General features: G+C 43.4%; 1 protein-coding gene across 2 annotated transcripts in view; it reads left to right on the forward strand.

Moving 5' to 3' along the window:
• Positions 1–1,031: 1,031 nt before the first annotated feature.
• The window catches only part of LRP8 (LDL receptor related protein 8), a 169,864-nt gene continuing 144,583 nt past the window's right edge, over positions 1,032–26,312 (forward strand). For both annotated transcript variants that reach the window (XM_021529653.2, XM_021529661.2), the window contains exons 1-2: positions 1,032–1,188; positions 2,063–2,182. In XM_021529653.2, the coding sequence (XP_021385328.2) occupies positions 1,119–1,188; positions 2,063–2,182 (190 nt within the window). In that variant the 5' untranslated portion in view covers positions 1,032–1,118. The remainder of the gene's footprint in view (positions 1,189–2,062; positions 2,183–26,312) is intronic.

Raw genomic sequence — 26,312 nt, forward strand, 5'->3', positions numbered from 1 at the left:
CTCTATAAGCTGATAGTGAAATAGCTCAATGATTAGCTCTTCTCTTCACATGATTCAAACGCATTAGTGACACTGCTGACTAATGACTTGAAAATTTTTTGTTAAAGACACAGGTACACTTTTAAATGGCAGACCAGTTCTTAAGTCAATGGCACTTCAGGCTTTAAAATGGAAAAATTTGTTACATTGGTTTATGCAAAATTTGTGCTCAACCTAAATTTTTTTTTAATGACACTCCACACATAATCATGTTAATTCTGTTGTGATGATATTTTCAAGTTACTCTTGAAAAGTATCTTCTCATAATACGATTACTGGAATACTGTTAATCCTGACTGTATGAAGAAGGCTACGATGTTTAATTAAAGACAGTGAACTTCTTTCTCATCAGCACCGTGCAAATGGAATGATAAATCAGGTCCCTGATAGTTTGGAAACCATTTGTTATTACTGATAAGACCGCATGTGCTTAGGCAGTAGAAAGGGTAAGCAGTCCCTACGAAGAAAGGTGCCCACCTTTAGTATACTTGGTACTTGTTTCACTAATTTTAATACAATTAAGTGGAGATGACCACATCGGTATGGTCTTAATGAAACTCCTCAGTGGGAGATCTGAAGTAATGAGAGGAGAGCACACAGTTTGTGACTCGAGGCCATTTAAAGGAGACCGCGTGTTTAATTGGCTTAACAAAATTAAGATCATGAATGAGGCTGTCATTGTAACAGGGCCCACGGAGGGAGGCTCAGGACCTGAAGGCCTGACCCAGCAGGGCCCAGGCCCGCCCATCCCAGGGAGAGCTCCAGGGTGACCGGCCCGGCCTGGGAGCGCGCGGCCGTGCCACCTGCGGGGCTTCCTTTCGGCGGCCGCGGGCTGCCGGGGGAGGTGGCCCGCAGGTGTCCCTCCGGCGCTCCTCCCGGAGGCAGGATGCCGGCGCCGGCCGCGCTCTCCGAGCCGAGCCGAGCCGAGCGGGGCCCGCCCAGCGGGGCGCGTCACGGCGGCGGCGCGGCGGGGCGGGGGCGGCGCCGGCCGCAGTCGGCACGGGGCGGGCAGCGAGCGGCGCGCCGGCTGCGCGCACCCCGCACACGGCGCGCTGCCACCGAGGGAGGGAGCGAGCACCATGTGCCGGCCAGCGCTCGCCCGGCTGCTGCTCCTCCAGCTGCTGCTGCTCAAGCTGCACCTCGGCAAAGGTGGGTCCGGCGCGGTACGGCCGCTCTCCTTCAACGCCGGGGTCCCCCGGCCTCAGCGCTGCCGGGGAGTGGACGAGCGTCCTGCCGGCACCGGCATCCCGGGATGTGCGGCCGCGGATGCCCGCTCGCCTCAGTGCTCTGCACGGGGTTTGGGACCCGCGGAGGGCCGGGCACGCTCGGGGGTTGCGACCTGCCGGGGCCGGGCACGCTCTTCAGCGGCCGAATGCAGCCCGAGAGCTGGTGACAAGGAGCTGCCACCTTTAATCCCTTTCAGAGGGGATTCGTGCCTCATCAGAGCAGCGCGGCACCGAGTCTGCAAAGCAGATTTGCTCCGTTCTCCCCCCGCCCTCAACTTTAGTTGGGTCAGGTCCCTTTTCCCGGGACGGCGCCGGTGCCTTTTCGGCTCCGCGTCCCCAGGTGTCGGTGCGTTTTGCTCCGGCAACGGATGCGCAGGAGGTCCCAGCATCACCGCGCTTTATAATTTTTCTTTGTCTGTTGTGTTTCGGATTTAACCATCTTCTATTCCCAGGCTCCTTTTCCCTCCGCCTTTAAAACAATGCGGGGAAGCACGGGAATGGCCCCTTTTATCCCTGCACAAAGCAGCTTCGGGATCACCGCCGTGCTCCCGCGGAGGCGCATCTCCCCGGGTCCCGCACCGAGCCGCTGAGCCCCGGCGAGCCCAGCCCCGGCCCCGCGCCGAGCCGCTGTGCCCTGGCGAGTCTAGCTGCAGCCCCCACCGGGCCGGCGGCGGCTCCCAGCGCCTTGCCCGGGTTGCCCGCGGCCGGGCCGGGCGGCGAGGCGGCCCCGGGATGCCCCCGCCGCCCGGCTGGGGGAGCGCGCCCCGCTGACCCAGGCGCGGCCCCGTGTCTCGCAGGCGCCGTCAAGGAGTGCGAGGAGAACCAGTTCCAGTGCCGGAACGAGCGGTGCATCCCCGCCATCTGGAAATGCGACGAGGACGACGACTGCTCGGACAACAGTGACGAGGCGGATTGCCGTGAGTATCCGTGCCCCGCACGGGGCGGGGGTGCCGGGAAGGGCGCGCTTCCCAGCTGCGCTGCGCCTCTTTTTTATGAATGAATGAAGTCGCGCCGGCCCCGGCCGCGGCCCCGATTGGCTGCCGGGAGCAGCAGATCCGTGACGCGGCGCCGCGAGGCAGAGGCTCCTCGCTGCCGGCTCGCCCGGCCCGGCTCGGCCCGGCCCGGCCCGGACACCCGGAGCGCCGTGCGGCAGCGCGCGTCCGGCAGCAGCCGTCACCTGGCAGCTCCCTGCTCTCCCTCTGCCAGTCCGCTCGCCTCCAGCAGCATCTCTGCTCAGGGCGCCTGAAAGGAACAGCGCAGTTTGTGTCCTCGGGGCACTTGGGAGAGATGTTAAAACCCCGGAAGAGCCTGTGCTTAGGGCGAGTGACAGGTGCTGATGTGAAATGTTGCTTACTCATAATCATCCTACAAAGTGGGGTGGGTGTGACTCTTGTGTTTAAATATGCTTGCAGTCAGGGTGACAAGGCAGATAAACAAGTAGCACTGCTTGGCTTGGCAGTGTCAGCCGTGTAACACTAATTCCTTCATTGTGTGAGGGAAGAGAGAGCAAGATCTATACTTCCAATCTTGAGAAAATGGCACTCATTCCTTCTCCTCTGGTGTGGCCCTGGTGTGTATCAGTGGAAACCCATAAACTCTGGGTACTTTGTAGGGTTGCGCTGTTATACTTTGTAGGGTTGCGCTGTTATAACTTGGCTGTTATTTTGCTTACAGCTTCAGATAGCCTGGGAGAATTTGTCTCAGCCATGGAATGTAAGAAGCATCTGTAAGAGAAATTACAGAGCCTAAATCTTGAGGAGAAGTGTCTGTAATTTGGAGTTTAAATTGCAAATATTGTAGCAAGTACCTCATCTCTTGAATTATCTCTGTACAATAATAGGCACTGAATGTGCATTCAGTGAGTAAATGCTTCAGAGCTCACAGACCCAGTGAATACATCAGGAAAATAAAGGTCACTGGTTATGTGTTTTTCTGTATGTGATTTCCCTTTTAACATCTTCACCTGTAAGTCTGTGTCAGGTGATATTCGGACTGAAGTCTAAGGAGATTAGTTTAAGGAGAGCAGGCATTTTCAAGCTACTAAATTATAAGAAGATGTTCCTTATGAACACTCCATTTCATTCTTTCTGGTTACTGTCTTTATTCAGGGGACTTGATTGGCTTTTTGTGTGACTTTTTTTTTTTTTTTTGTAATCTGGAGAGTTAGCAGCATTAATTGAGATATAGAAATGGTTTTTACAGGAATTATAATGGCGCTATTAGAGGCAACTTAGATGTGGGATGTTTCAAATTGCAGAGAACTTGGGGAAGCTGGGGGTGACTGAGAATTACCATGGACTCCTGTGTATCCATAACTGTGAAAGTTTTTTCAGAAGTGTCTCTGTTTCCCAAGAGAGACACTAATCTGTGGAAGCATTGGGAATCTCTGAGCAGGTATATAATGTTGTTCTTGAGGCCTTCTATTTTAAATCTCTGTGCACTGTGGTACAACGGCTTGGTGAGCTGCAGGTGACCTGTGGGGCAGTGCTTTTGGAGCTGCTTTTCGGAGGTTGGGGTTGTGGCTGGAGGAGCATCTTGAACGGATTCTGGACCCTGCACTCAACACAGAAGAGTAGGTTTGTGTCCTGAGCTCTTGCCCTGCATGAATGAGGGGTTCAGTATCAGCTTTTTTATTTTCTCCTTTTCTTTATGATCAGCCCTCTGAACGTTGTGTCAGAAGAGAGTGTAGAACAACATGCTGTTGAACATCAGCTCAGTGTAGATTGTGCTGTGTTAGAATGCTTATTGCATCTGATTTAGGTTTATTTCAGAGGGGTTTTATAGTTGTTGGGTTTGGGGGTGGTAAAAATATGTTCTTCACTTTAATCTGAATTTGGCATTTATTATTGATTGGGAATCAGACTACAGAAATTGCTCATGGATTGTTAATTTAGTTCATATATAGAGAGACTTTGCAGTTGCTTCTTCAAGCAGGCTGAAAGACAAAATTACATTTGTCATGCACATTTTTCTCACTTAAATTGTTCTGAACACTGTTTTGTTTTGAAAGTGCATACTGCTATTCAGCATATGGAATGTTTGGTGTTCTACTCACTGGGTGAAAAAATACATTCCATGTTTTCACTTCTAGCTCCCGCCTCTGCTATCACTGCTGTAATAAACAGATATGTATTTAAAAACTATTTTATGAAAATATGTAATAGAAGAAACTATTCTGGAAAACTCAGCATGCTAGAGTGGTGATGGAGAAGGAAATGAATATGCAGGTAGCCTGCTGGCAGTGAGTACTGATAAGGACCCCGATAACCTCTGTAATTACTTGATGATTCTTTTTCCCAGAGGTGATAATATATTTGTAATAGCTCATTGCTGCTTGTGTATATTCTTCCTTTGTGAAGAGACAGGATGATCTTTATCTGTATGAAGAATTGCTTTGTGAAACCAATTCCTTGTGGTAGACGGTCTAATACATTGGAAAATTTTGTAACCAAGAGTATCTTAAATAGTTGGGGAAGAGTTGATTTTTATTTGGCAGGACACTATGGGCTTCCTGCAAGAAATCGACTTTGCACAATACTGAATTTTTATTTGTGTCCCCTTTGTGTTCTGTCTCATATCTGTCCCCATTTCCCCCCCATCCTCTGTGCCCCCATGATTTGCTGGCATAATGTTTTGGATTCTAAGGAGAATGTTTCAATAATCAAAAATCCTTGGTATTTGCTTTCCGTTGAGTAATCCTTTTCTGTCGTGACTGGTAGTTAAACTTCTCTGTCATAGGACTGGTGTGTGAGTTAATACAGCAAACATTGGACCTGAAGACAGCACTAGATTTTAAGGTGTGTTAAGTTTATCCAGGACAGGGTTTCTGGGCTAGCAAAAGAACGGTAGCCAAGGAGGCTGCCTGGAAGGGAGGAGATGGTGCTCGTTCGTGTGTAGGCACATGACTTGTGAAGTGTTAACAAGAGAGGAGACACTAATTTGTGTGCATTGTAAAAATACATAAAAATAAAGCAGTAAACAGATTGCTTAAATAGGAAGATGCCTTTTTGCTCATGTTTTCAGAAAGTTATACCTTTTGAGGAAAGGAAAATAAAAAGGGCGTAGATGTAGATATGTTCCTCAAAATGTATCTATGGAAAGTAACTAAACTCCAGAGAAAAACAGTGGAAGTTACATTGTTTAGATTGCTGGGGAAATCAAGTTGTAAACCCTGGAATTAGAAGTCTTGGATACCTATTGCAGAGTTTAAACCTCTCCTAAAACCATTTGTTCTGCTCTATGCAAAAGCATTTGCTTGGGCTCAGTCCAGTCTGTGTAGGCCTGGAAAAACAAAATCCCAGTCCCACGTTAGAGCTGGCAATGCCACGATCTGCATTAAACGTGGTCCACACGATGAGGATGGGGCCCCAGGGCAGTTCTGAGCATGATTTCTGTAGATGCATTTTAGTTCTTCCCTGTGATACATTTTCCTCTTCGGGAATACTGGAAAGACTCTCACAAGATTATTTCAGACAATGCTTGCAGATGCACAGTCATTGAGACATTTTTTGTAATTGTACAGCAGGAACTTTATAAAACATCAAAGCTACTTTTATAGTGGAAAAAAATGTCCATTTTCTGAGGCACAGTGTTTTAGCAAAAACATTATTTGCTGAGGTACTCAAAATGTGGGAAACTGACTTTTTTTCTGTGTCTCCCTGAGGAAAGGTGGAGGCTGCAAAGCCAGGTTAGACTAGGGATGTGTGTGCTGGGTGTCCAGGGTGCTGCTGCTGTCTGACACATCACCCAGAAGGGAAAATCCTAGAGTGCTGTTCTGAAGGGGGAGTGGCTCTTGGAGGCTTTTCCCCGAGCTTTACAAGTTTATTCCTGCTTGCAGGAATTGTAGCCAGCAGAAAACACAGAAGACCTTGCAAACAGCTGCCAGACACACTATATTTGACGCAAAATAGGAGCTCTTACTTTGATAGCTGTTTGATTTTATTTTTATGTTGTAATATGATTTATCTTAACCCAGATGTGAGTGTGTGTGAAAGAGACTGGAGGACCTCTACTTAAATGTTTCACTGTTGAATAAACACTAAATGTGGCAAAGAGTACAGTTGCAAATGGCAATGAGTAGCTTAACCAGTTTCCTAAAATGAATCTGAGGCTGCAGGATCATTTCAGCTTTGTAATACCTGCCTGCAGGGGGACACAGCCAAATGCAGAATTACTGTTTCTTGTTTAAAGCTCCATTTTCCACCTTAGCACTGGTATCCTTTCTGTAGTGTTGCTTGATTATAAGAACTGCTCATAGGGATATTTTACAGACAGGGTTGAGGCTGCCTCAGGTGTGAGATGCAGTCTGAAGGGAGTTAATGTTTCAAAAACTGTTCCCGTGTATCCAGAATGCAGGGTAAACATGTGGCATCAGCAAACCTCAGCCCTTGCCTGCCTTGTGGCTGTGTAGCTGAGACACATTTTCTTTGCAATTGGGAGGAAGGAGGACTCCTGTTCTTCCACTGGCTTTGTACAGAGAATCTGCAGAGTTTGACTCCTGCTGCCTGTGTGGAAGCCCAGGAGATAGCTTCATGGTCTCTATGCTTTTCAGTTTAGATTCCACTAGAGCTGGAATTTGGGAGTAAAAACATTTCAAAAAGCCCATTTTAAAACTGAATTCTGGATCCTGTGCAGAGTTAAGTATGGTCTGGGTGGCTTTGAAGTGCAGGAGTGTAATGGTGTGCCAGGCTTGCAGGTTTTGGGGTGTGACCAAGTGACACAGTAGGCACTCACAATGCCACACATATTCTATAACTTTTTGTCCTCTGTTATGCATTGCTTCAATTTTTCTTTTCTGTTTCATATTAAGCCAGTGTCCTGTATGCTGAGTGATTGCTTCCCTCCCACCTGGAGATCCTGTGCACATCACCATGCAGTTTTAGGGTTCCTTGACTTATGCACACTCCACAGTCATATGCTCTTGATTGTGTTAGTGGAATTTTAACTGTGTTGTGTGGCCAGCTTGCATGCTTATCCCAAAACTGGAAGCACTAGGAACACTGGTGTTTCGAGGCAGGACTTGTTTGCTTTTCTGTGTGGCTGCTGCCTGCTTGTGCTGGTCTGCACTGGACTCATGTCCAGCTTAGGCTCAAAACCAGTTTACTGACTTCTTGTGTTCCACAGTGAATGTTTTTATTCATTTATCCAATTTTTCATTATATTCTTCTTGTCTAGTGTGAAAAAAACTAACTTGCATGTTTTTGGTGTCTGGATTATCTTCCCTGTTAGTGCAACCTGCTGCAACATTTATATAGAAAATCACACGCCCTTCTCCATTTCCCTATTTCCTGCCACATTTTATTGAGCAGTTTTATTTATGCAGTTTTGTTTATGAAGCCATCTAGATGCAGACTGCTTTCCAGAAGGTGGTGATTTTCTATCACTCCTGCTCATGGTCTAGGAAAGAAAAAGAGAACTGAGATGGGACCACTGAAAAGGCAGAAGAGAGAACTCTGTAGCATGTGGGAGAATGGGAGAACCACTGGGGATGTTATGGTTACTGAGGGAAGTGAACTTGGTTTTATGCAGTGCTGCTGCACTACAATAAGAAAGCACAAGAGTTGCTCTAGATACAGTTACAAGAATGAGCTGTGGGCTGAAAAGCTTTCCTGAGGTCAAGGAGAATGGGAAGAGTGAATATAATGACTGAGTTCAAGAAGGAAATTATGAAAGTGCAGTTAAAACCATTGTGACTTGGTTTGTTTGTCAGAGAGCTCAGAGCTGTCATTTCAGAGGATAGAAGCATATTCTACATTTTGAGCAAGGCAGGTAAACTTTATCCAGAGCATTTTAATGTATAAAGAGAAAGAAGCTGTGGCTGCCCCATCCCTGGCAGTGTTCAAGGCCAGGCCCATTGGGACTCTGAGCAGCCTGGTCTAATGAAAGGTGTCCCTGCCCATGGCAGGGGGTTTGGAGCTAATGGTCAAGTCCCTTCCAACCCAAACCATTGTATGATTCTATGAAAAGTCAATGCAGACCAGTTCTCTTGTGTGTGCAGTGCTCTAGACCCAGGCTTAGCAGAGGTTAGATAAGTGATTTCTGACTGATTGATGCTAAGAGTGGAAGATACTTAGTATAATTTAATATTAATCAGAAAATGTTCAGAAGTTTATTCAAATTGCAATTATGAGACCAGAGAAACCAAGTGTAATGTGTTGGTGAACACATTTATTTGATACACCTACACTAAGAGATTGCCAGTGCTAGAAATAATAAATTTTCTTAACTCCATTGTCCACCTAAAGGACCATTAAACACTCTGTTACACCTGAAAATGTCTAACCATTATTGATTCCCTTAGCTGTTTCTAATACAGCAGACACCCAGCTTTTGTTTCAGCTGGCCTTTTCAATAGCATCAGCTTTTGAATTCACTGACAAATCTACCATGTCTTTGGTGTGCCTCAGAGACTGATGATGTGTTATGGATGCATTTGTGGTATAATTGATTTGGCGTGAAGTTCTTCTGGTCCTTTTGCTGTGTCCTTTTCTTCCCTACAGCTTTCCCAATTTTCTTGCAGCTTTTCCCTGGTAATTTCAAAGATGTTCCCAAAGCATGCTGTTACTCAGTTCTGCTTTTCCATGTCTGCCTTATAAAATGCTGTAAGATATCCATTGTTCTTTCTTTTTTTCGTTTGCCCAGGAATACAAATCAGTAAGTTGTGTTTGGGTGATAGAGATGAAGATTTGGGCTGCTGCTTGTTGTCTTGTGCAGTAGCATGTCCCTGGCAGAAAAGGAGTCTGCCTGCTCTGGTGTGCTCTGCTCCCAGGGTAGACAGCTGCTTCCATCCAAAGGGAAATCCTCACTACTTTATAGTGCATGTGCAGGAAGTGTAGGAAAAGCTGAGTGTAGTTTTTCTAACTCTCTATTTTCCATTAAAATTTTTAATATTTGGATACCAGCAAGGGAGGGGAATAGGGTAAAAGGCCCTGTGATAAAATTAATGCAGATTTTCTACTCTGTGAAAAATTCTGTCTGAAATGCAAGTGATAAAAACCTGATTAGACTTTAGAAGTTGCACTAATACTGTAAGGTAATTGAAAAATAAAACTAAACCCTTGCACACTGAAATATTTTCAAAAGCCAGATTTTAACATGCAAGAAGCCAGAAGATTTTAAAAGCAGGGTTGTGAGCTCTGTCACTGATGGTCTCTCAGGGTGAGACATCCTGTTTCTTGCCATAGTAATGATGCCCTGGTAGACTGTGCTTCTGTTCCTGGCAAGGCCCATGACTTTTCTTCCCAGAGCTGTGGCAGATCTGGCAGCCCTGTGCCTTTCCTCACGAAGAGGTGAATAAATGGTGTTAGAGCTCTTCTGCTTCAGAGTGACTCAGCTGTGCAAGAGTCAGCAGCTGAGCCAAGAACAGAAATGAGGTCTCCTACCTACCAGTCCAGTGCCCTGCTCCTTGCAGAGGTACCTGTTGGACAGGTGGAAGGGTTTCAGTTTTTCCTCCATGTTTCCTGGTTATTTTCAGCCTAAGCTAAGGCCTGGCAGTCAGTCTAACCTCACACTTAATGCCAAGAGCAAGTGTTAGAAACTAGGAAAGAACAGGATTTATAGCTGGCTTGGAGCAAGGCTTACAAGCCTTTGGGCTGCAGCCACATAAAGTGAGTTTTATTGCCAATTTTTTTTCTTAGATGTTCTGTTTCTGATACTTCAATATTATTTAATGCATTATTAATATTTATCAAATGCTTGAGAGCATGTGTGGCACTGTACCAGGACCAGAGCAGTGAGGGACTCAGTTTCCATGGCAGCAGGAGCACAGTCCTGTACTCACAGAACCAGAAGGGCTCTTTTTGGCAACTGCTCTCTGTGCTGTTGTGATTACTTTTTAAAGATAGATATGTTATTTAAAATCTAATTCATTAGTGCTGCAGAATTTTGTCCATCCTGAGTGAGAAGTTTGCCTGCTGTAAGTTTCTTTGTCTTTTTCTTGAGTTCTGGCTTTGTTTCTGTATCTTCTGTGAGTGTAATTTCTTTTATTTGCAAAATAGTGAAAGTGGTGAAAGTGTGTTTTTAAAATTCATAGTATTAGGTGGAAATCTTGTCTTGATTTTGGTTAAATTTGAAATGTTACATTGTTGAAGACTTCTTTTCCTTTACATGTAGCATATAGCAGAGATTTATCAATTAAAATAATTGTTGAAGAAACTGGTGTGTACAACTGACAGTAAACTTTTAACTCTATGTCCCTCATTTAGATAACTGCTCCAGTTCCAGGTTTTAACTTCGTGTTTTATTTTAACTGGCTTTGGTTTACACTTTTTTTCATTCTGCCTTCCTTGATATGTAATATGTGGTGTGATGTACACTGAGGTGATATTTTGCTTTATTTCAAGGGGTTAATTAAACTTTTTGTTTGATCCCAAGTCTTTGTCCTGCTGTGCATCACCCAGTTGAGGTTTTCTGTCTCTTTGCTTTTCATTTATGAAATTGATGTGATTAATTTCTTTGGTGACTTTTTTCTGTTTTTGTTGATCTAGGTGAGTAAGGTTGTAGGCATCTTTCCAAATGTGTTGCATGAGTCTCATACAATAGATACCAGCTGCTTGGCTTGCTGTTTGAGCAGTGATTGTATATCAGTAAACATTTACTGGATGTGTCCTATCCACATATGATGCACTCCGTGAGATCCAGGGAGTAGTTAAGACCATAAAAATCAGCTCCAGCAGGAGTAGTGAATATACTTGCACTGAGAATAAGAATTTTGAATGTAAACTTACAACTCTTCCTGTAGACTTTTCATCCTGAGTCACAGTTGATCTACAGAGCTACTTATAAACAGAGAAATGGCCCAGTTTCTTTGATAGCAAATGTCAGTGCTGACTGATATAGGCCAAGAAATACACCTCCTGCCTCTGTAGCTCAGAGCTTCTATCCTTGTTTGTGTGGTTGTGTTACTCTCATTACACATTTGTCATCCCATGGCTGCTTAGCAGTTCAGCTTTCTATGAATCTTCCCATAAAAGTGGGCTAAATATTAAGGACGTGAAAATCAATGCTTGGGGAAGTTACACTCTGCCCAAGGCTGTAGAGGGATTTAGCAACTCATTGTGGACATTAGTGACTCATGAAGAAAGTCCCCAGTTTCTTTTTTTTCAGATCCATTATCACATTGTTTTACACAGATAATTGTGTTCCTTGGATTAAATGTCTTGCTCAAGGATTTAGCCTTTGCTTTTGTAAAATAAAAACCCCCAGTGTTGAGACAACTCACTGTTTCAAAATTTTAGTGTTGGTCAAGTGCAAGGAATGCTCCAAATGTCTCACTTCCTATATTTAGTAATGGACACAGAAAATACAGGTGCTTGAGGACGAGCATAATATTTTTGTGTTCCAAAATGAACTTTGTTTTTGTACATTCTAACATATCCCGAAGCATAGCCTGTGTACAGACAGACATCACTGCAGCCACTTCTCCAGCTGGCCCAAAGTGCCTGTTGTGAGACTGCACACCACAGGCTTGTAGTTTGCTAAAGAGGCTCTTTCCAGTCTAAATTCCATTCAAGCCTCCCCCACCTCCTGCCCACACCGTGCTGTTATCTGAGCACGAACTACTGAACCTGTGTACCCATTCCTCCATAAATTATTAGCAGTGTGTCATTTTCTGAAAGGAACAAAGATAACTGAGAGAGCTTAATTTTTTATTGTTTACTGTATTACTCTTTTCCTTCTTCCTTTCTCGTGTAAAACAGCAAAGATACAGTTTAGATTGTGCAATTCTGAAGTTTGCACAAGCTGGGCTTGGTACATGATTTAGGGGGTAACCCTATATGGGAACTGCTCTTTGGCAGGTGGTAAATAAGGAGTTTCAAAGGGAACTTCTGGACCAATCTCTGCCAGGATCACATTGATGTGTTGAAGTTGCTTTACTTTAAGCTCTTTGCTGGATGATTTCTGTTCCCCCTTTTCACAAGAGCTCTTTTAACACAGAAATCTGTCCTATTTTTTATAAAATAATGTGTTATGTGTATTTGCCCAAGGTGCCAGTGCATGTTGATCCCTGAAGTTAAATTAGGATTAAGGAGCTGCATTGACAGGTGTTGAAAAGAATCATATCTGTCCATTTCTTGACTGCAAAGTCTCTAATTGTGCATGGCACTTCAAAGAGAGTGAGTGTAGAGCAGGAGAGGAATCCTGGGGCACCCTTTTCTGAGGGAAATGATAAATAATGTACTTAATTTTTCTTCATGGTTGTGGGCAAGCACATGCCTGAGCAATATGGAACCTTTTCCAGGCTTGCACATAGCATCTTATTGCCTTGCTTCCAGTCTTTCCCCATGAGTTTGGCCATTAATTCTCATAGCTGTGTTTCACAGAGTGCCCATCCTCAACAGCAATGCACAAAGCCTTTGGTAACACCTTCCCTTGCTCAGGCATCGCAGGGGACTCTGCAAATCTCGGCTGAGAGCAGCAGGCATTTCTTCCCATTCAGTTATGCACACAACCATGTGAATATTGCAAGCCTTTATTTGTGCTAATGCTTGTAGAAAGGATTAATAATTCCTTCACAAATGCTGTACTTCAGCTGGCAAGAAGCTGCTAAGTTCATTTTGCCCAGATCTAATTACTTAATTTACAGTATTTTTATATTTTGAGACTGAAATGCAGGTTGAGGCTGCCAGGGTGACAAGTGTTGGAAATTCCAGACCTGATGTGGAGTTCCAGACCTGCCTACTGTTGATTCCAGTTCAGGGCTGTTGGGCACTGTGAGGTGCACTGACAAGCAGTGCCCTGACAGATCTGTGTTCACAGAGCAAAAGCCATGGCTGTCACTGGACAGTTTTGATGCTCCAGCTTTCAAGGGCAGGACTGAGATATTCAGCACCATGGGAAATGCTGCATTCTTGCAGCAGGAGTCAGGGCTGTGCTGGGGATTATGGAGTCCTTGGCTTAGGCATTCTTGCCCTGGCACCTTCATCCCTGCCTGCTCAGTGCACTGAAGGAATGTTTCAAGAAAATCCGAAACCAAAATATCCTTTTAGAAGACTGCTTTCTTTCCTTTTCCAAGCAGGCTGGATAGCTGTCAGTGAGTTGTCCCTAATAATAAGGGTTGAGCATTGATCTTTGTTGCTTACTGCTTCCTTTTCTGAGCCATGTTGTGCAGGCTTTATCATCATATCACAGGGTTAATTTTAGAATGCAAAAAAGATGCTTCTCTGACAGTGAAAATCACCGAGGGGGAGGAAGGCAGCCAAGTACAGGACCTAATTTCCCCCCTTCCTACAAAAGTGTTTTTTTCTTTCTGTGGGGGAGTGTGAGTTTGAATGTGGCATTAGAAACATATTCAGCGAGGGGTTTAGGGCAGAATCTTGCTGTGTTGTTTCTGAAAAGGGTTCTCTCCCTGCTACTTGTTTCTACTGAAGTCAAGTGGGATTAGGTTTCCTGAGAGGAATAAACAAACCTGGTGAGATCTAGAACAACAAACTGGAATTCCCTGAATTTATTTTATGGCTGTTTTTTGTGACTGTGGTACACCTGAGAGCTGTATCACCTTTTCTGGAGATGGCTGGGGATGAATTTCCTGTAGCTGAAGCATTTTGGTGCGTGACCTTTTGCATAGAAAAAGGGCATGTGTAAATGTCACTTTTCTACAGTAATCAGTTGGGATTATCTGCCATTGTGTTGGGTTTTTTCCTCTGCTTTTATAATAGCAGAGATTTTTACAGCACTTTGACATATAAGAATGATGGAGTTTTCGCTGTCTTATGCTGGATAAATTCTCATCAGTAGATGGGAAGGAGATGATTCATACCTATTAGGACTCTGTGTGTGAGAGAATTATATTTCTTATTGGATATGAAGTGGAAGATGGAGGATCTCATTTCACTCATACTGTTAGAATCCAAAATGTTAAATGATGAGTGTCTTGGGATTTGGGGAAGATATTTGCTGCGTGTTCTGCTCTAATTAATTGCGATGTTTCCTGGGGGTTCCTTATTACTTTAATCTGTGGACAGCACCGTTCTCTGATGGTGAAAGTTGAAGAGAGAAAACATCTTGTCTGTGTGAGGGCTCAGCCTGATCTTGCTGCTGCAGAAGTCTCTGAGGAAATGCTGATTGGTTATTTTAGATTGCTGACAAAACTTGGCCCTGTAGCTCCAGAGCACAGACCTGACCCTCTCCCTGCTGGCGTAGTTCTGTTGAGATTGATGTCTCTTAGCTGGAAAAGCTGCTGTGTGCCCAGAAAGGCTGAAAGGAGATGGATTTGTGTGGTCCACAGGGTCCTGCTGAGAGAAGAGCCCTGGCTGGCTTTGCTGAGCACAGGGCTATGCCCATGTAGCTGAGCTGGCCAGGGCTTCTCCACAGGGCCACCCTCACCAGCCAGGCAGAGCTTCACCTCGGTACATTTTATCCCCTGAGGTGAGCCTGTGAAATAATGGTGAGGGAAACAGTGTTGGCATGAGAATATGCTGGATAAAACATGAGTTTGAAGTGATATTTCAAGGGATCTTTGTTCCTTCGTAATTACAAACAGTAACAACTGACAATAAGAAACCTTTGCAAACTCAAAAATCAATGGCTGCAGGCCTGTGGTGTTCACAAAATGTTTTCTGAAGCAGTTTTCACCAGGGTATTACCCTGTCTTTCTTTCAGCCTGCAGAAGTGCATAGAGCATCATTGTGGAGCTACAATACAAGTTCTGGCCTTGGACCACTGTTTTGTTCCAAGTAAGAATTAACTGCTCTCTAATTCTGTTTTAGGGGTGAAAGTACAGTTTCATTCCATTCCTGATCTCATGCATCCCCCAGCTACAATGTTGTGTGAGGACTTGCCATTGGCAAGCCATGAAAATAGAAACCATCCATATTTTATTGACCATTCAATCTGTCTCCAGTACTTCTTTTGCTTGTGTTTCCCAGTGTCCTGCTGAACAAGTGATCAATTGCAGGCATATTTTAGTCTGTGATACCCCTAGTTTTATAATGATCTTGCTTTCAATTTGGATAGTGTAAAATTGCTCTCTTAGGCTGCTTAGTCTGCATTTGCAGCTCTGCTCTTTGGTAGAAAGGGCCAAGCTTGCTCCAGTGGATGGTTGGCTAAAGCAAGTTCTTCCTGTGCTAAACTTCAGGTGTCTCTTCTTTCTGGAGTAGATATACCCAGAGCTCTCAGTGTAGTGAGGTGCAGTGTGTAGATCTGAACTTTCACACAGGAATTCTAGAAGTGCAGGAGATCACAAGGTTAACATGATATTTCAATTTTCTTGAGAATCTGCTCATGGCAGGAAAATCCTCAGAGTGGCTTTGACTTGTCCAGTGCCTCTGGTGTTCACCCTGCCCTGAACAGCACAGCAACTAAAATTTCCTCAGAGTTGGCTCATAGTTTGCAGTGTTATCTGTCACAGCAGGAAAAGACCCAAGGAATATGAGTGGTGTGCCTCAGTCCCACAAAATGGAACTACTGCCTGGGTTGAGTATTCCCAATTAAAGCTCCTTGTCCTGCCTGATAATACTGTATCCATGGCTGAAGGTGGCTTGGAAAGTCTCAATATTATTGCTTTAATCCACTTGCTTATGAAAAAATTTGGCATTCATGTTCTGGTTTAGATATTGTGCAATATATTCAACTGACAAAAAAAAAAAAAAAGCAAAGCAAGAAAACTCCAACCCTGAGCCATTTGGAGAAGTGGTTTTTCCTGCTAAGCTGCAGGGTATTAGCTTGCACAGTGGAACTAGGTGAATTCAAAGTGAGTTTAGTGTTACTGTGTGAGTATTTAGTGAGTCAGTGTAAGCCTCTTTAATTCTGTTACATCCGTAATGCAACTTTGATTCTGCTTTTTTAGTATCCTTTCTCAGGTAACATTAACAGGATTTGCCTGTAATATATAGGTACTAAAACACTTCCAGTGTATTTCTAATATAATAGCTACTTCTTGTAATATATAGGTACTATAACACTTCCAGATTCTTTTGTTTGACTACAAAAAATGGGCAGGAAGAATTGCCAAATGTGAGTAGGCACTCTCCATCTCTATCACTGCTGTGCACTTGTTTAGAAGTGTATGAACTTGATGGAGATTTGCTTCAATGAGCTTTTGCCAGGTTGGCCTTTTGTTCCAACAGCATTATGTCTGACTAATTACAGTCAAATAAACTGCCTTGGAATTTTCCAGCATGCTGTCTCTCCTCTAGATGAGGAGCAGGTAATCGTGACTCAGTCCTGCCAAATATATTCTATTACAAAGAATTTCTAGGCAGGTGATTGTATTGTAATCCTGTACTGCTCTTGCAAAGATCTTTGCTCATGAAGGCCATTCCAGGGAAAGTTTTCAGGGGCAACAGGCAGGCAAGGGCCAGGCCTGCTGGAGGGTCATTTGGGTGCTTTGGACAGTTCTGTCCTCAGGTCTCTACTGGAGAAGTGCCTCCCTGTGCAGAGAGCTTGTAGTGTCATCCTGTGTGATTGGGCTCCTCACATCTGCGTTGATTTATTGTTGCTATTTTCCGTGGAATTGGCTGCATGCAGGAAACTCCTGCTGTCAAGGCACAGACATGGAGGGTGCAACTGCATGTCAGGAAGGTGCTTCTCTGCTGCAGTAAGTAGAAATAGGAAAGTAAAAATGCCTACTCTGTCTGATTGTTAGTGGGGTGGATAGGCCCCAAAAGTAATACTAAGGTTATTCTGGAAATGCCCTATTTTTAAAAAGGAAAACAAGAAGTCTCATTATAACCATTGAGCATATGCATTGAGAGCAGAGTACTTAGCTGTATTAAACTGTGCCTGATCAGGCAGGGGCAGGGACTTGGTATAAAATCCCTTTCTAAGCTTTCATTGACAGTCTCCTTGAGCTTTCATTTTCCCAGTTTGCCCACTTGTAAGGTGGGGAAGTGGTTTGTCTTTATTTTTGTAGAAATAGTGCAGTTGATAAATGGTCAAAAGAGTGGAACAGGAGCTTGGTATTGCTGTTTAGTTAAATGTGTGTGCTTGCAAACAAAATCAGCAAGTTGGCATTTGGTCAAGAGAAGCAGCTTTCAAGTTTAGAGGGAAGGAGTTCTGAATCCAGTAGGAATATTGAATGCAACCCAGATGGCATCCTGGAGGGAAGTTCTGTGGCATCAATTAGCTTGTAGGTGACCATGCTTCCAGCCAACTGTGAGTTACTTGGCAGCTTGCCACTTGACTGCTAGTGAAAATTCAAGAGCAATGAGATGAATTAAAGTTCCTCAGAGACAAAGAGAAAGATGTCTTCACTTGAGAAAAGAGATTTGTGGATACTATTTCTTAAATGATTTAAGCTATCTGCTTTTGTACAGCCACATATCTCAGCCTCCCTCATATATGTTTCTTTGCTGACTTTGTGTATGTAAACCATTTCAAACTTCTCTCAAATTTCACATGTAATTTGTTCTGAAGAAGGAATCTGCAAATAAAAAGGCCACCAGTAGCTGTACCAGTGCCCACCTGTGCCCTTGTAGCTACTAGAAGGTGAGCTTAATTTAACATTTCCCTCTGGAAATGATGTTCTTACCTAGATTGTAGAACTTTTATATTTCTGCTAAGGCTAAATGAAGTTGTTACACTCTGAACTCAAAAAGAGCTGCCAAATGGTGAAGAACTAGCTGCATTATAATAGATTGTATTAGCACAGGTTTAGATCATCCCACTGAGAACTGAGTCTAAGGAGCAGTAAGAATAAACTCTCCTATGGAACAGATGTGATTTATCTGATATTAGAATGAGCTGGGACCAGTTTTTGTTGACTTTGAGTTTGTTCATCACCAACAGAAATACTTCTTCATGGCTTTTCTTTTTTAAAAAAAGTTAATTTTAAAGGGACTTGAAATTATCTGTGTGTCTCAAGTGCCAACATTTCAGATGTCTTTCTGCATCTATGCAGTGAGAGATAATTAGGTTTGTAGAGCAGATGTTGTGGAAGCCTGCACTGCAGCATGCCTGCCTGTTTCTGGCCACAAAGATTTACTCCTGGGTGCACTTGCTTTCTTTTTATGTAGGAGAATAGCAAATTCCCAGTCTTCTGTATGCAGTAAGAACTTCAAGATCTCATACCAGATTTAAGCAGTAAATGCTTCACTAAGAGCTTTAGAAATGAGTGGTTTTACTCTCAAGAATTTATTTTGACTGCTCAGTAATGAGGTTTTATTCTGCACTGAAATGTGTTGTGGGTTTTTCAAAAAGAGCAGAAGTGTTTGCAAGGAAGTACTGATGGTGAGATTCTTCACTATGTTCTCCTTAGAAATAACAGCTTAAAAAGTCCCCATGGAAAACAGAACGATACCATTATCTCAGAATTGTGTTCTGTTGTGTACAACCTTGTGCTATGCTGCCTGCTAAAGGGAGAAAAAGGATTTTATAAATAGCCAGATAGGAAGAAGGCTATGAACTGTAAGTATGGATGTATGCTAAGAGTGACCTAGGACTGGCTTTATAAGTACAAACTGTTCTTCATGGCACTTTCTGGTCTGGAGATGTGGTTTTGCTTGCTTAGTTTTATTACATCACACGAGGTTGTGTGCTTCTCCCAGTGTAGCTGTTGATGAAAAAAACAATGTTTTGATTTTGAAAGCATTGCATGTAAAAAACTATTAAGTGGAGGTTGCCTTTTTTATCAAAAAGTTACATCTGAGTTTTTAATGAACTGGTAATATTATATGCAGAGGTGCTTTCTTCCCTCGTTGTGCCATCAGGTGTGCCTGTTGGTCACAGACAAGGGCTTAGGGAGCTGATCTGCCATTCAAAGGCCACCCATTTGCTTTCATTCTGGGGAATGTTGAGGCTCTTTCAAAAACGACTTTGCTGGGTCATTCCTCCTGGCTTTACAGCACACGGGTTTGTTTTTACAACTTCAGCAAGATGTGGTGTCAGAAACAACAATAGCTTCAAGGAAGAAACCCAGCACTAAAAAATAAAAGCTTTCAAAGCTTCCCAGGAGTGTGTGTATGTAGAAAAATACTCCATGCTCAAAGCAATACAGTGGGAGTTGTATTGGGGTGTGCTTTCAACTGAGCATCAGAAATGGGCATGAGTTTCATATTTCTGTCTTAGTTGGGTCAGTTATGTTCCAATTCAGAACAAGCTCATCTTCAGTTTGAAGTTCCTGGAAGTTTCAGGGATTTCCTCGATCTGGTTCTTGCTTCTTAGTGACTATTGAAGGAAGAAGCATGGGCAAGCACTCCCAGGCATTTTAAAAGGAAAGCCAAAGCATAAAGTTATTTTTAGATCTGATTTTTTAAAATGCCTGCTGAAAAAGCTTTCTCTCTCTGCTTTGCATAAGAATGAACCTGGCAATCAGATCCTTATATAAATAAATCCTGAAGCTCTCTCAATCAATATTTTGTTCCTCTCTTGGCTCATGTAGAATAAAATCACAGAAGAGCTAGTTAGTTTTCACAATTAATGCTGATCTTGCAACAACAGTCACGATTTTAAGAGTCACCTGATGTCTTTACAAAGTCTTGATCAAAGAATGTTCTTTTTCCGCAGAGGTTGCATTGTCGTGGAACTTTTCTGCTCTGAGGATTTTATTTTTCATATCACTTTTGTCAGAATCACATTTGAGAGCTGCACGTTTCTCCTCTTTAAATGTCGCAATAATTTGGAAGTTATCCTGACAACTGAGTCACCCGAGTGACTTTCCTCTCATCTTCATACAGGGTGAATCTTCCTTGTGCTTGCTGCACAGGAACGTTCAATTCCTTCCTCTCATTTACTTTCAGTAGTTTCTGCAGTTCTCTCACTCAGGGGCTGTGAGAGAAGAGAGAAGCAAATAAATATGGCAGAGGGTTGCTATGAATATACAATTTCTGTTTCTAGCAAAGTTCAAAGTCTAGTTCAATTTTCACTTGATCTTTCCAAAGAATCCTTCCAAAAAGTTCTATTATCTTGTCAGAGCTGTGCTCCAAGGATACTGAATGAACTTTCAAAACCCAAAGCACTCCAGACCTTCCCACATGCAACGGCAGCTCTTCAAGGAGGGGTGGGAGCAGTGCCCTCCTCCTCCTGTGGGCAACAGCAGGAAGAACTTGCAAGGGGCACTGTAATATTTTAGAACCTGCTAGGACAGTTTATTTTCTTTTGATGTCTGAGGCAGAAAAGACTCACAAAGCTGTAAAAGACTTAAAATTTGGAAACTCAGCTGCTGATCATCAGCACCAATAGCTGAACTTTGAATCCGATGCAGCCAAATGTGTCTGAGGCTAACACACATTTTGTATTGGGACATTTCCAGATAGAAGAGCATTAATCTTCAGAATAGAATATATCTTGATTTAACTTTTGGGCTCTCTAGAGTGTCTCTTGTGGTGGTGTGTTATTAGTCAGTATAAAAAGTCCAGTTTAATCCTGAGTAAGAATTTGAACTTCTATGACTTTCACATTTCAAAGTCAGCTCTGCTCTCCTCTGGGATCATCTGATGTGGGTTTGTGCAGGAGCTGGGGGGGACATTAGTTTTTCCATTAACATGTGACAATTGCTCATGCTTCTCTCTCTCTTCCCTCCCCCAAGGTTTTTGGCATGGTACTGCATTCCTATCAAGTCATTGCTCTTGGGCTCATGACTTTCCTAATCTCATGGGACATTTTTAATTTGGTCTTTCATCATGGTGGGTACTACTTGGTGGTTTTGTCGAATATCTGATCTGAGTTTCTTTAAAGCGTTTTTCATATTTTGTAGGAATGACATAGGGAGGACTCTTACCCTCTGGTCTAGTGGTGACTCAGCAGCTGCCTGGAATTCAGGTCAGGTGGCCCAGGGTGATTGGTGCTGGTAATCCCAGGTACAGAGACCAGAAAAGATAACGTGTAGCCTGGAGAAGGACATCTGTTCTCTGCTCAGTTCCTGTATTTAGGGTCATCTGGCCATCTTTGCCTCTAGGTCTGCAAACAGAGCAGTGACAGAATCTCCCCTGCAGACCTGTTTTGGCAGCATCAAAACTGGAGGAGAATTGTGGTTTGTTTTTCTTTGCCTTTGAAATCCTCCTGCAGAAAGGGAGCAGGACATGGGGCAGAGCTTATGAAAGAAAAAGCCATTGGGTGAGTCCAGCCTCTGACCACTTCCCTCCCACACAGGAGTGACACTTTTTGGTGTCTGCTTCCACTGACTAGAGATTAAGCAGTATTTTAAGTGCAAAGTATTTCATAGGCAGTTATCAAAGCAGAGCTATCCAGCTATACTTTTTGGGTGTTTGATGAAGTCTTCAATAGGATCTCCATCTTTCCAGTCCAAGTCTTCACAGTAAGGTTTCAGGACTTGTAACTTCTTTCTCTTCCATTTGACTTTAGTATTACACCAATTTTTGGTCTGGTGCCTCATCTAATTACCTACCATTTAGTACTCTTGAGATGAGTACCTGGAAAGCACAACCAATCCATGACACTAATGCCACTAATTGCAACTAATGAGTGTGTTTAAAAGCATTCTCACAAGCAAATCCAGACCCAACCTAACAGTGATTCCGGTATATGCTTGAAAGTATAGATACTCTGATTGGGCTGTCAGCACATGTCTGACCACCACCAAACAGGATCTGTGCACAGAATTTGCTTTCCTTCAGTGAGGATGCTAATTCAGAGCTCTCTCTCACAAGCTGTCATCTGAATCTATTAATAAAGTCCCTATAAAGATGATAATCTTTGAGATCTACACTTAATTTTCCAACTTGATGGAAATTAATCAGCTGGTTTGATTACTAGATATTAACAAGAGGTCTAACAGAAAAGCAGTGTGATCATGTAATCATCATGACTTTAAGATATCAGTCTACAAAAAACACTTGACTTAACTGGGGTTCCTCCTCTGTCTCTGCCAGGAGCAGGGGTAAGTTACAGATACCTGACAGTGCTGAGTTCTGCTGTGAACAGAGATCACTGATGGATCCTGGCTCCATGTGAATGCCAAACAGGAAAGGTACTTCCAAAACACAAGACCTATCAATGCTCACAGCTCCAGAATAATGAAAAGTTGAACCTTTAATGGTGCATTTGTCCTACCACTACAGGCCTTGATGAAAAGTCTCTCTACATATTTCTAGTAAGCCCGCTTATACATTGAAAGGCTGCAATGAGGTCTCCTGCAGGAGCCTTCTCTTCTCCAGGAATCTGACGGATGAGGCTGTTTCCTGCAGTGAAAGGGCTCTTGGATTCTGTGATACAAGATGAGTTAGGAGTAGCTATTCAGCAAGAAAAAAGGGAGGAAAATGCAATGATGGGAGAATTCCAGTGGGCAAATTCCAGAGGACACAAAGCAGTAAGAATGTACAAATCCAGTCTGTTCGTGGAACAGAAATTCCAGTTGTATTTGAATATGAGAGGGAGGCCCGGGCAGATAAAGGCTGTGGGCCCTGATTTGTTTTGGAGCAAAGGCTGGCTGGAGAGCAGTGTTTGGAAGCTTGGGGCTGTGCCTGCCTGCTGCCAGGCTCTGTCTAAGGGGCTGCTCACTCTGTGCTGGGGGATTTTCTGGTGTCTGTCAGTGCTGAGAAGTGCTCATTAAAGGAGATGGTGCTGGTGTCAGACGTCCACATGCAGGGTTGTCACAGTCTGGTTATTCTGCAAAGATTATTGACTTCTTGCTGAAGATTGGCATGCATTTCCTGAGGAAAATCTGGACATCCTGCCCTAAAAATAGCTGAAGACAACTGGCTTCTGAGGAGTTTGCAGTCAGTCTGTGGCCTTAGAGGAAACAAATCTGTTCGTGAGCTTCTGGTGAGCCTATCCAATATATGTCTCTGTCCAGTCTCTTACATGTTCTCTTAGCCCAAAGCTTTGACTCGTTAACCAAATCACCTCAAGTGCAACCTCTCTTAAGTTAGGTAGGATTTAGGAGGTCAGTGTGTGACTGTAGGCTATGGCTGCTCCAGGTACAGTGCCACAGTGGGATTTAGGATATGCAACCCCTAGGAGCCCATGGCTTGGTCTGAGCTGTCAGGCAGTCGAAGCTCTGCTGGACTGGGCTGTGTTTACAAAATTGTGATGTGTCCATGTAATCAATGAGAAGAATCAACAGGAGCCAGCGTGTGTACACAAGTGGACAGGATTGATGGCTGTGTAACTCACTGGCCTGGGACAGGCCTGCATACCAGGGAAGGGAATAAGCAGAAGTATGGACAGTGAGAGTGGAGGTGTGAGTCATTTGCTATGTCTTTGTCTATTGACTTTTGGGAAAAGTGTGACTCCAATCAAATAGATATGGTTATGATGTGATGGCAGGGCTGTCAGTGGATTGAGGTGAGGTATCTGTGCTACACTGCTTCTCAGAAATTGGTCTGTCCTTGGCTTCAGCTGCATTTTTATGTGACATTGGACAAATGGCTTAACCTCTTTGGGAATTGTTGCTTAAAATGAAAATGTAAATATTTTTGCCAATCTTTGTGAGCTATTACTGGATTAATGGATAAAAATTGCTGCATAAAGGGTGAGCATCATGTGTGATGCATTTGATCTTTACTTGCAGCTTGGCTACCTTGAAGTGTCACAACTGCTGGAAATGTGCAGGGGGACTTACTATGTTTGCCTTAGCCAAGATACCTCCAAAATTATCTTCATCCAAAAAATTCTTCAGATTGGTTTAAAAACATATTTTAAATAGGGTTTATTTATTATTATTTATTATATAATAGTGTATGTAGTTCAGAACTTCACTTTCTCTAATGGACTCTGTGAGCTCCACACTTTCAAAAATTGCTTAGGAAGATGACAGCATAGACACAGACAACCATGGTCTTCAGGAACCAACCAGAGTAGGCAGAGGAAAAGAAAATATATTGTGGTACTTCCAGATAACACATCTTCTGCCTTATTTTTTTCATTTCTTGGATCTTTAGCCTCCTATTTTTAAGCAAACTATTCCAGTGCATTGTCATTTTAATTACAATATTTAAAATGACAGTAAGTGTAGTATCTTAACTGTTTTTACTGAGAAAAAGAGTTTAGTAACAAAAAGTGACATCTCTCTCAGTGCCTGAATTAGCAGTCCACACTGAACCTTATCCACTGGACTGGCTTGTCTCTGCGGGTGCCCCAAACCCTGTTTTACCGGTGTGTAAAACTTGCTTTTCTGTTGGGGAATCACCATCCATTCCTCCAGTTTAAAGCTGTGCTGCTTCCATCCTGAGCTGGTGTTCAGCCCTTGGATACTTGTGGAAGTGGTGAGTTTTGCTGCCAGGTTGTTGCATGTCTGTGGATTTTGTACTGCAGTGGTTGTTAACTGTGCTCTTCAGACATATCCTCCTGTATCAGACAGTCACTGTTCCACAGGGATTTGGAAATCCTGCAGCTTTGTTCTTAGGTACAGTTACACTGGAGAGATAAAGCCATTCCCAGCCAAAACAGTCCATAGAAATAAAGGGCCAGTGGGAGAGTACAAACTGGGGCAGCACGTGGAAAATCTGGCTTGTCCAGTGCCACTTGGTGATTCTGTGTTGCACCAGGGCATCCTGGTGTTTGGCACTCTACAAACACAGCAGAGACCTGGCTCTGCAATTTTAATTCTCTGCTAGATGCTGACAGCTGGGAAGAAGCACAAAGACAGTCTCTTATAGGAGTAGGATACAATAAGGGCAGAACTGTTGAGTATCAGTCCATCTCCTTGTCTGTCTAACCTTTGCTATTTCTTCTTCAGGTCTCCGGGATGTATTGGTAGAATGCTGTTTTCTTTCTCACTGCTAGAAAAACTTAATGTAGCAAATGTGGTGTAACTCAAGTAACTCAAGTGATTTGCAACAACTGAGATTGTCCCTCAAAACCTTGTTGGGGTTTGTTTAGGACTTAGAGAAGAACAAAGGGGAAGGGTTGGGGCAGGAAAGAATCAGTAGTCAGCAGTGTCATCACAGGCCGAGCACTGTCATCACAAACCCTGGCACCGAGCTGGGAGGAGGATGTTGGGGTGTTCATTCTGATTCCTTAAGCCACAACGGCTGTCTGCTTTTGTTAGTAGGCTTCCCTGTTATCCCCCAATCCGTTCAGACACTTGAATTTGTCTGCATTTCTGCCTACATGGTGGGGGGTGTTGGGAGGCTTTTTGTTTCAGAGGAACTTGTGGTCCTTGAATGCTACTTTTTACCCTAATGTGACAAAAAGGAGGCACAAGGCCAGAAATGGCATGCTGTGCTGTTTATTGCTTGATTTATTTGTGACCGTGTCTGTCACACAGATGCCAATATGTTTTATCTTCATTTACAACAGCCCAAAAATGCTTCACCTGGGCTGACAGGTCCTAGACCAGACAGGGAGGTTCTATAGGGAGGTTTTTCTTAGGATGTAGCTTGTTGCTGTGATTTTTTTTTTTTAACCCCTGCTTCTCTCTCTGACCTTAAGTTCACTTATAAAGCTGTGCATGTTTTCTGTGCACAGTTTGGATAATTAAAAATAGCTGCTCGGGGCGCTTGGCTTCTGTGCAGTCTTTTATCAATAGTGCCTCTGAGAATACCTTGTGTTTGGATGAGTGGTTTTAAATAGAGTGGTGAGAACTGCAGGGAAGACAAACCAAACAGGCCTCTCTTGCAGCAATCCTTTTTTACTTTGTAATGCCTAGAAATAATTTTTAAACTGAAAACAAAGCATACTGGTATTTTCAATATAATGAGTTTTTGTTAATCTTGTTTTCTAATCATTATTAATTTTTCTTACTGGTGGAAGTGTTCACAGGTGTGACATGGAGACCCATCCTCATTATTCTGTTCTGTTATTGTTCTCAAAAATCAGATTTGTTACTTGGTGTGCAACAGGCCAGTAATTACACACTTGAGAGACATTGATTATTTATTTCAGAGCTGAATAAACCTGAGTGCTTGGTGATATTCCACAAATCAAGCACACCAACTATCAAAACTTTTACTATTTATACACTTCAGCAAACAAAGGAATTAGTGTTCATTGGCTACAAGTGACATAGTTCTTATTAATTAATATTCTATTTTCTATTGGTTAATAATTCTCTCGCTTCTCATGCTAATTAGGCTGCATGCTTAGTCCCTCTCCTTTTGAGTCAGTGTGTTTCTTGGGTCAGTGGTCATGTTCTGCCCCTGCCAGAATTATTTTTACCCAGTTGGAGCTGATTTCAGCACAACTGCTGAGTTGGCTGTATTAGTTTCCCCT

The sequence above is a fragment of the Lonchura striata genome, chromosome 9 (genome assembly GCF_046129695.1).
Source record: "Lonchura striata isolate bLonStr1 chromosome 9, bLonStr1.mat, whole genome shotgun sequence".
Lineage (NCBI taxonomy): Eukaryota > Metazoa > Chordata > Aves > Passeriformes > Estrildidae > Lonchura > Lonchura striata.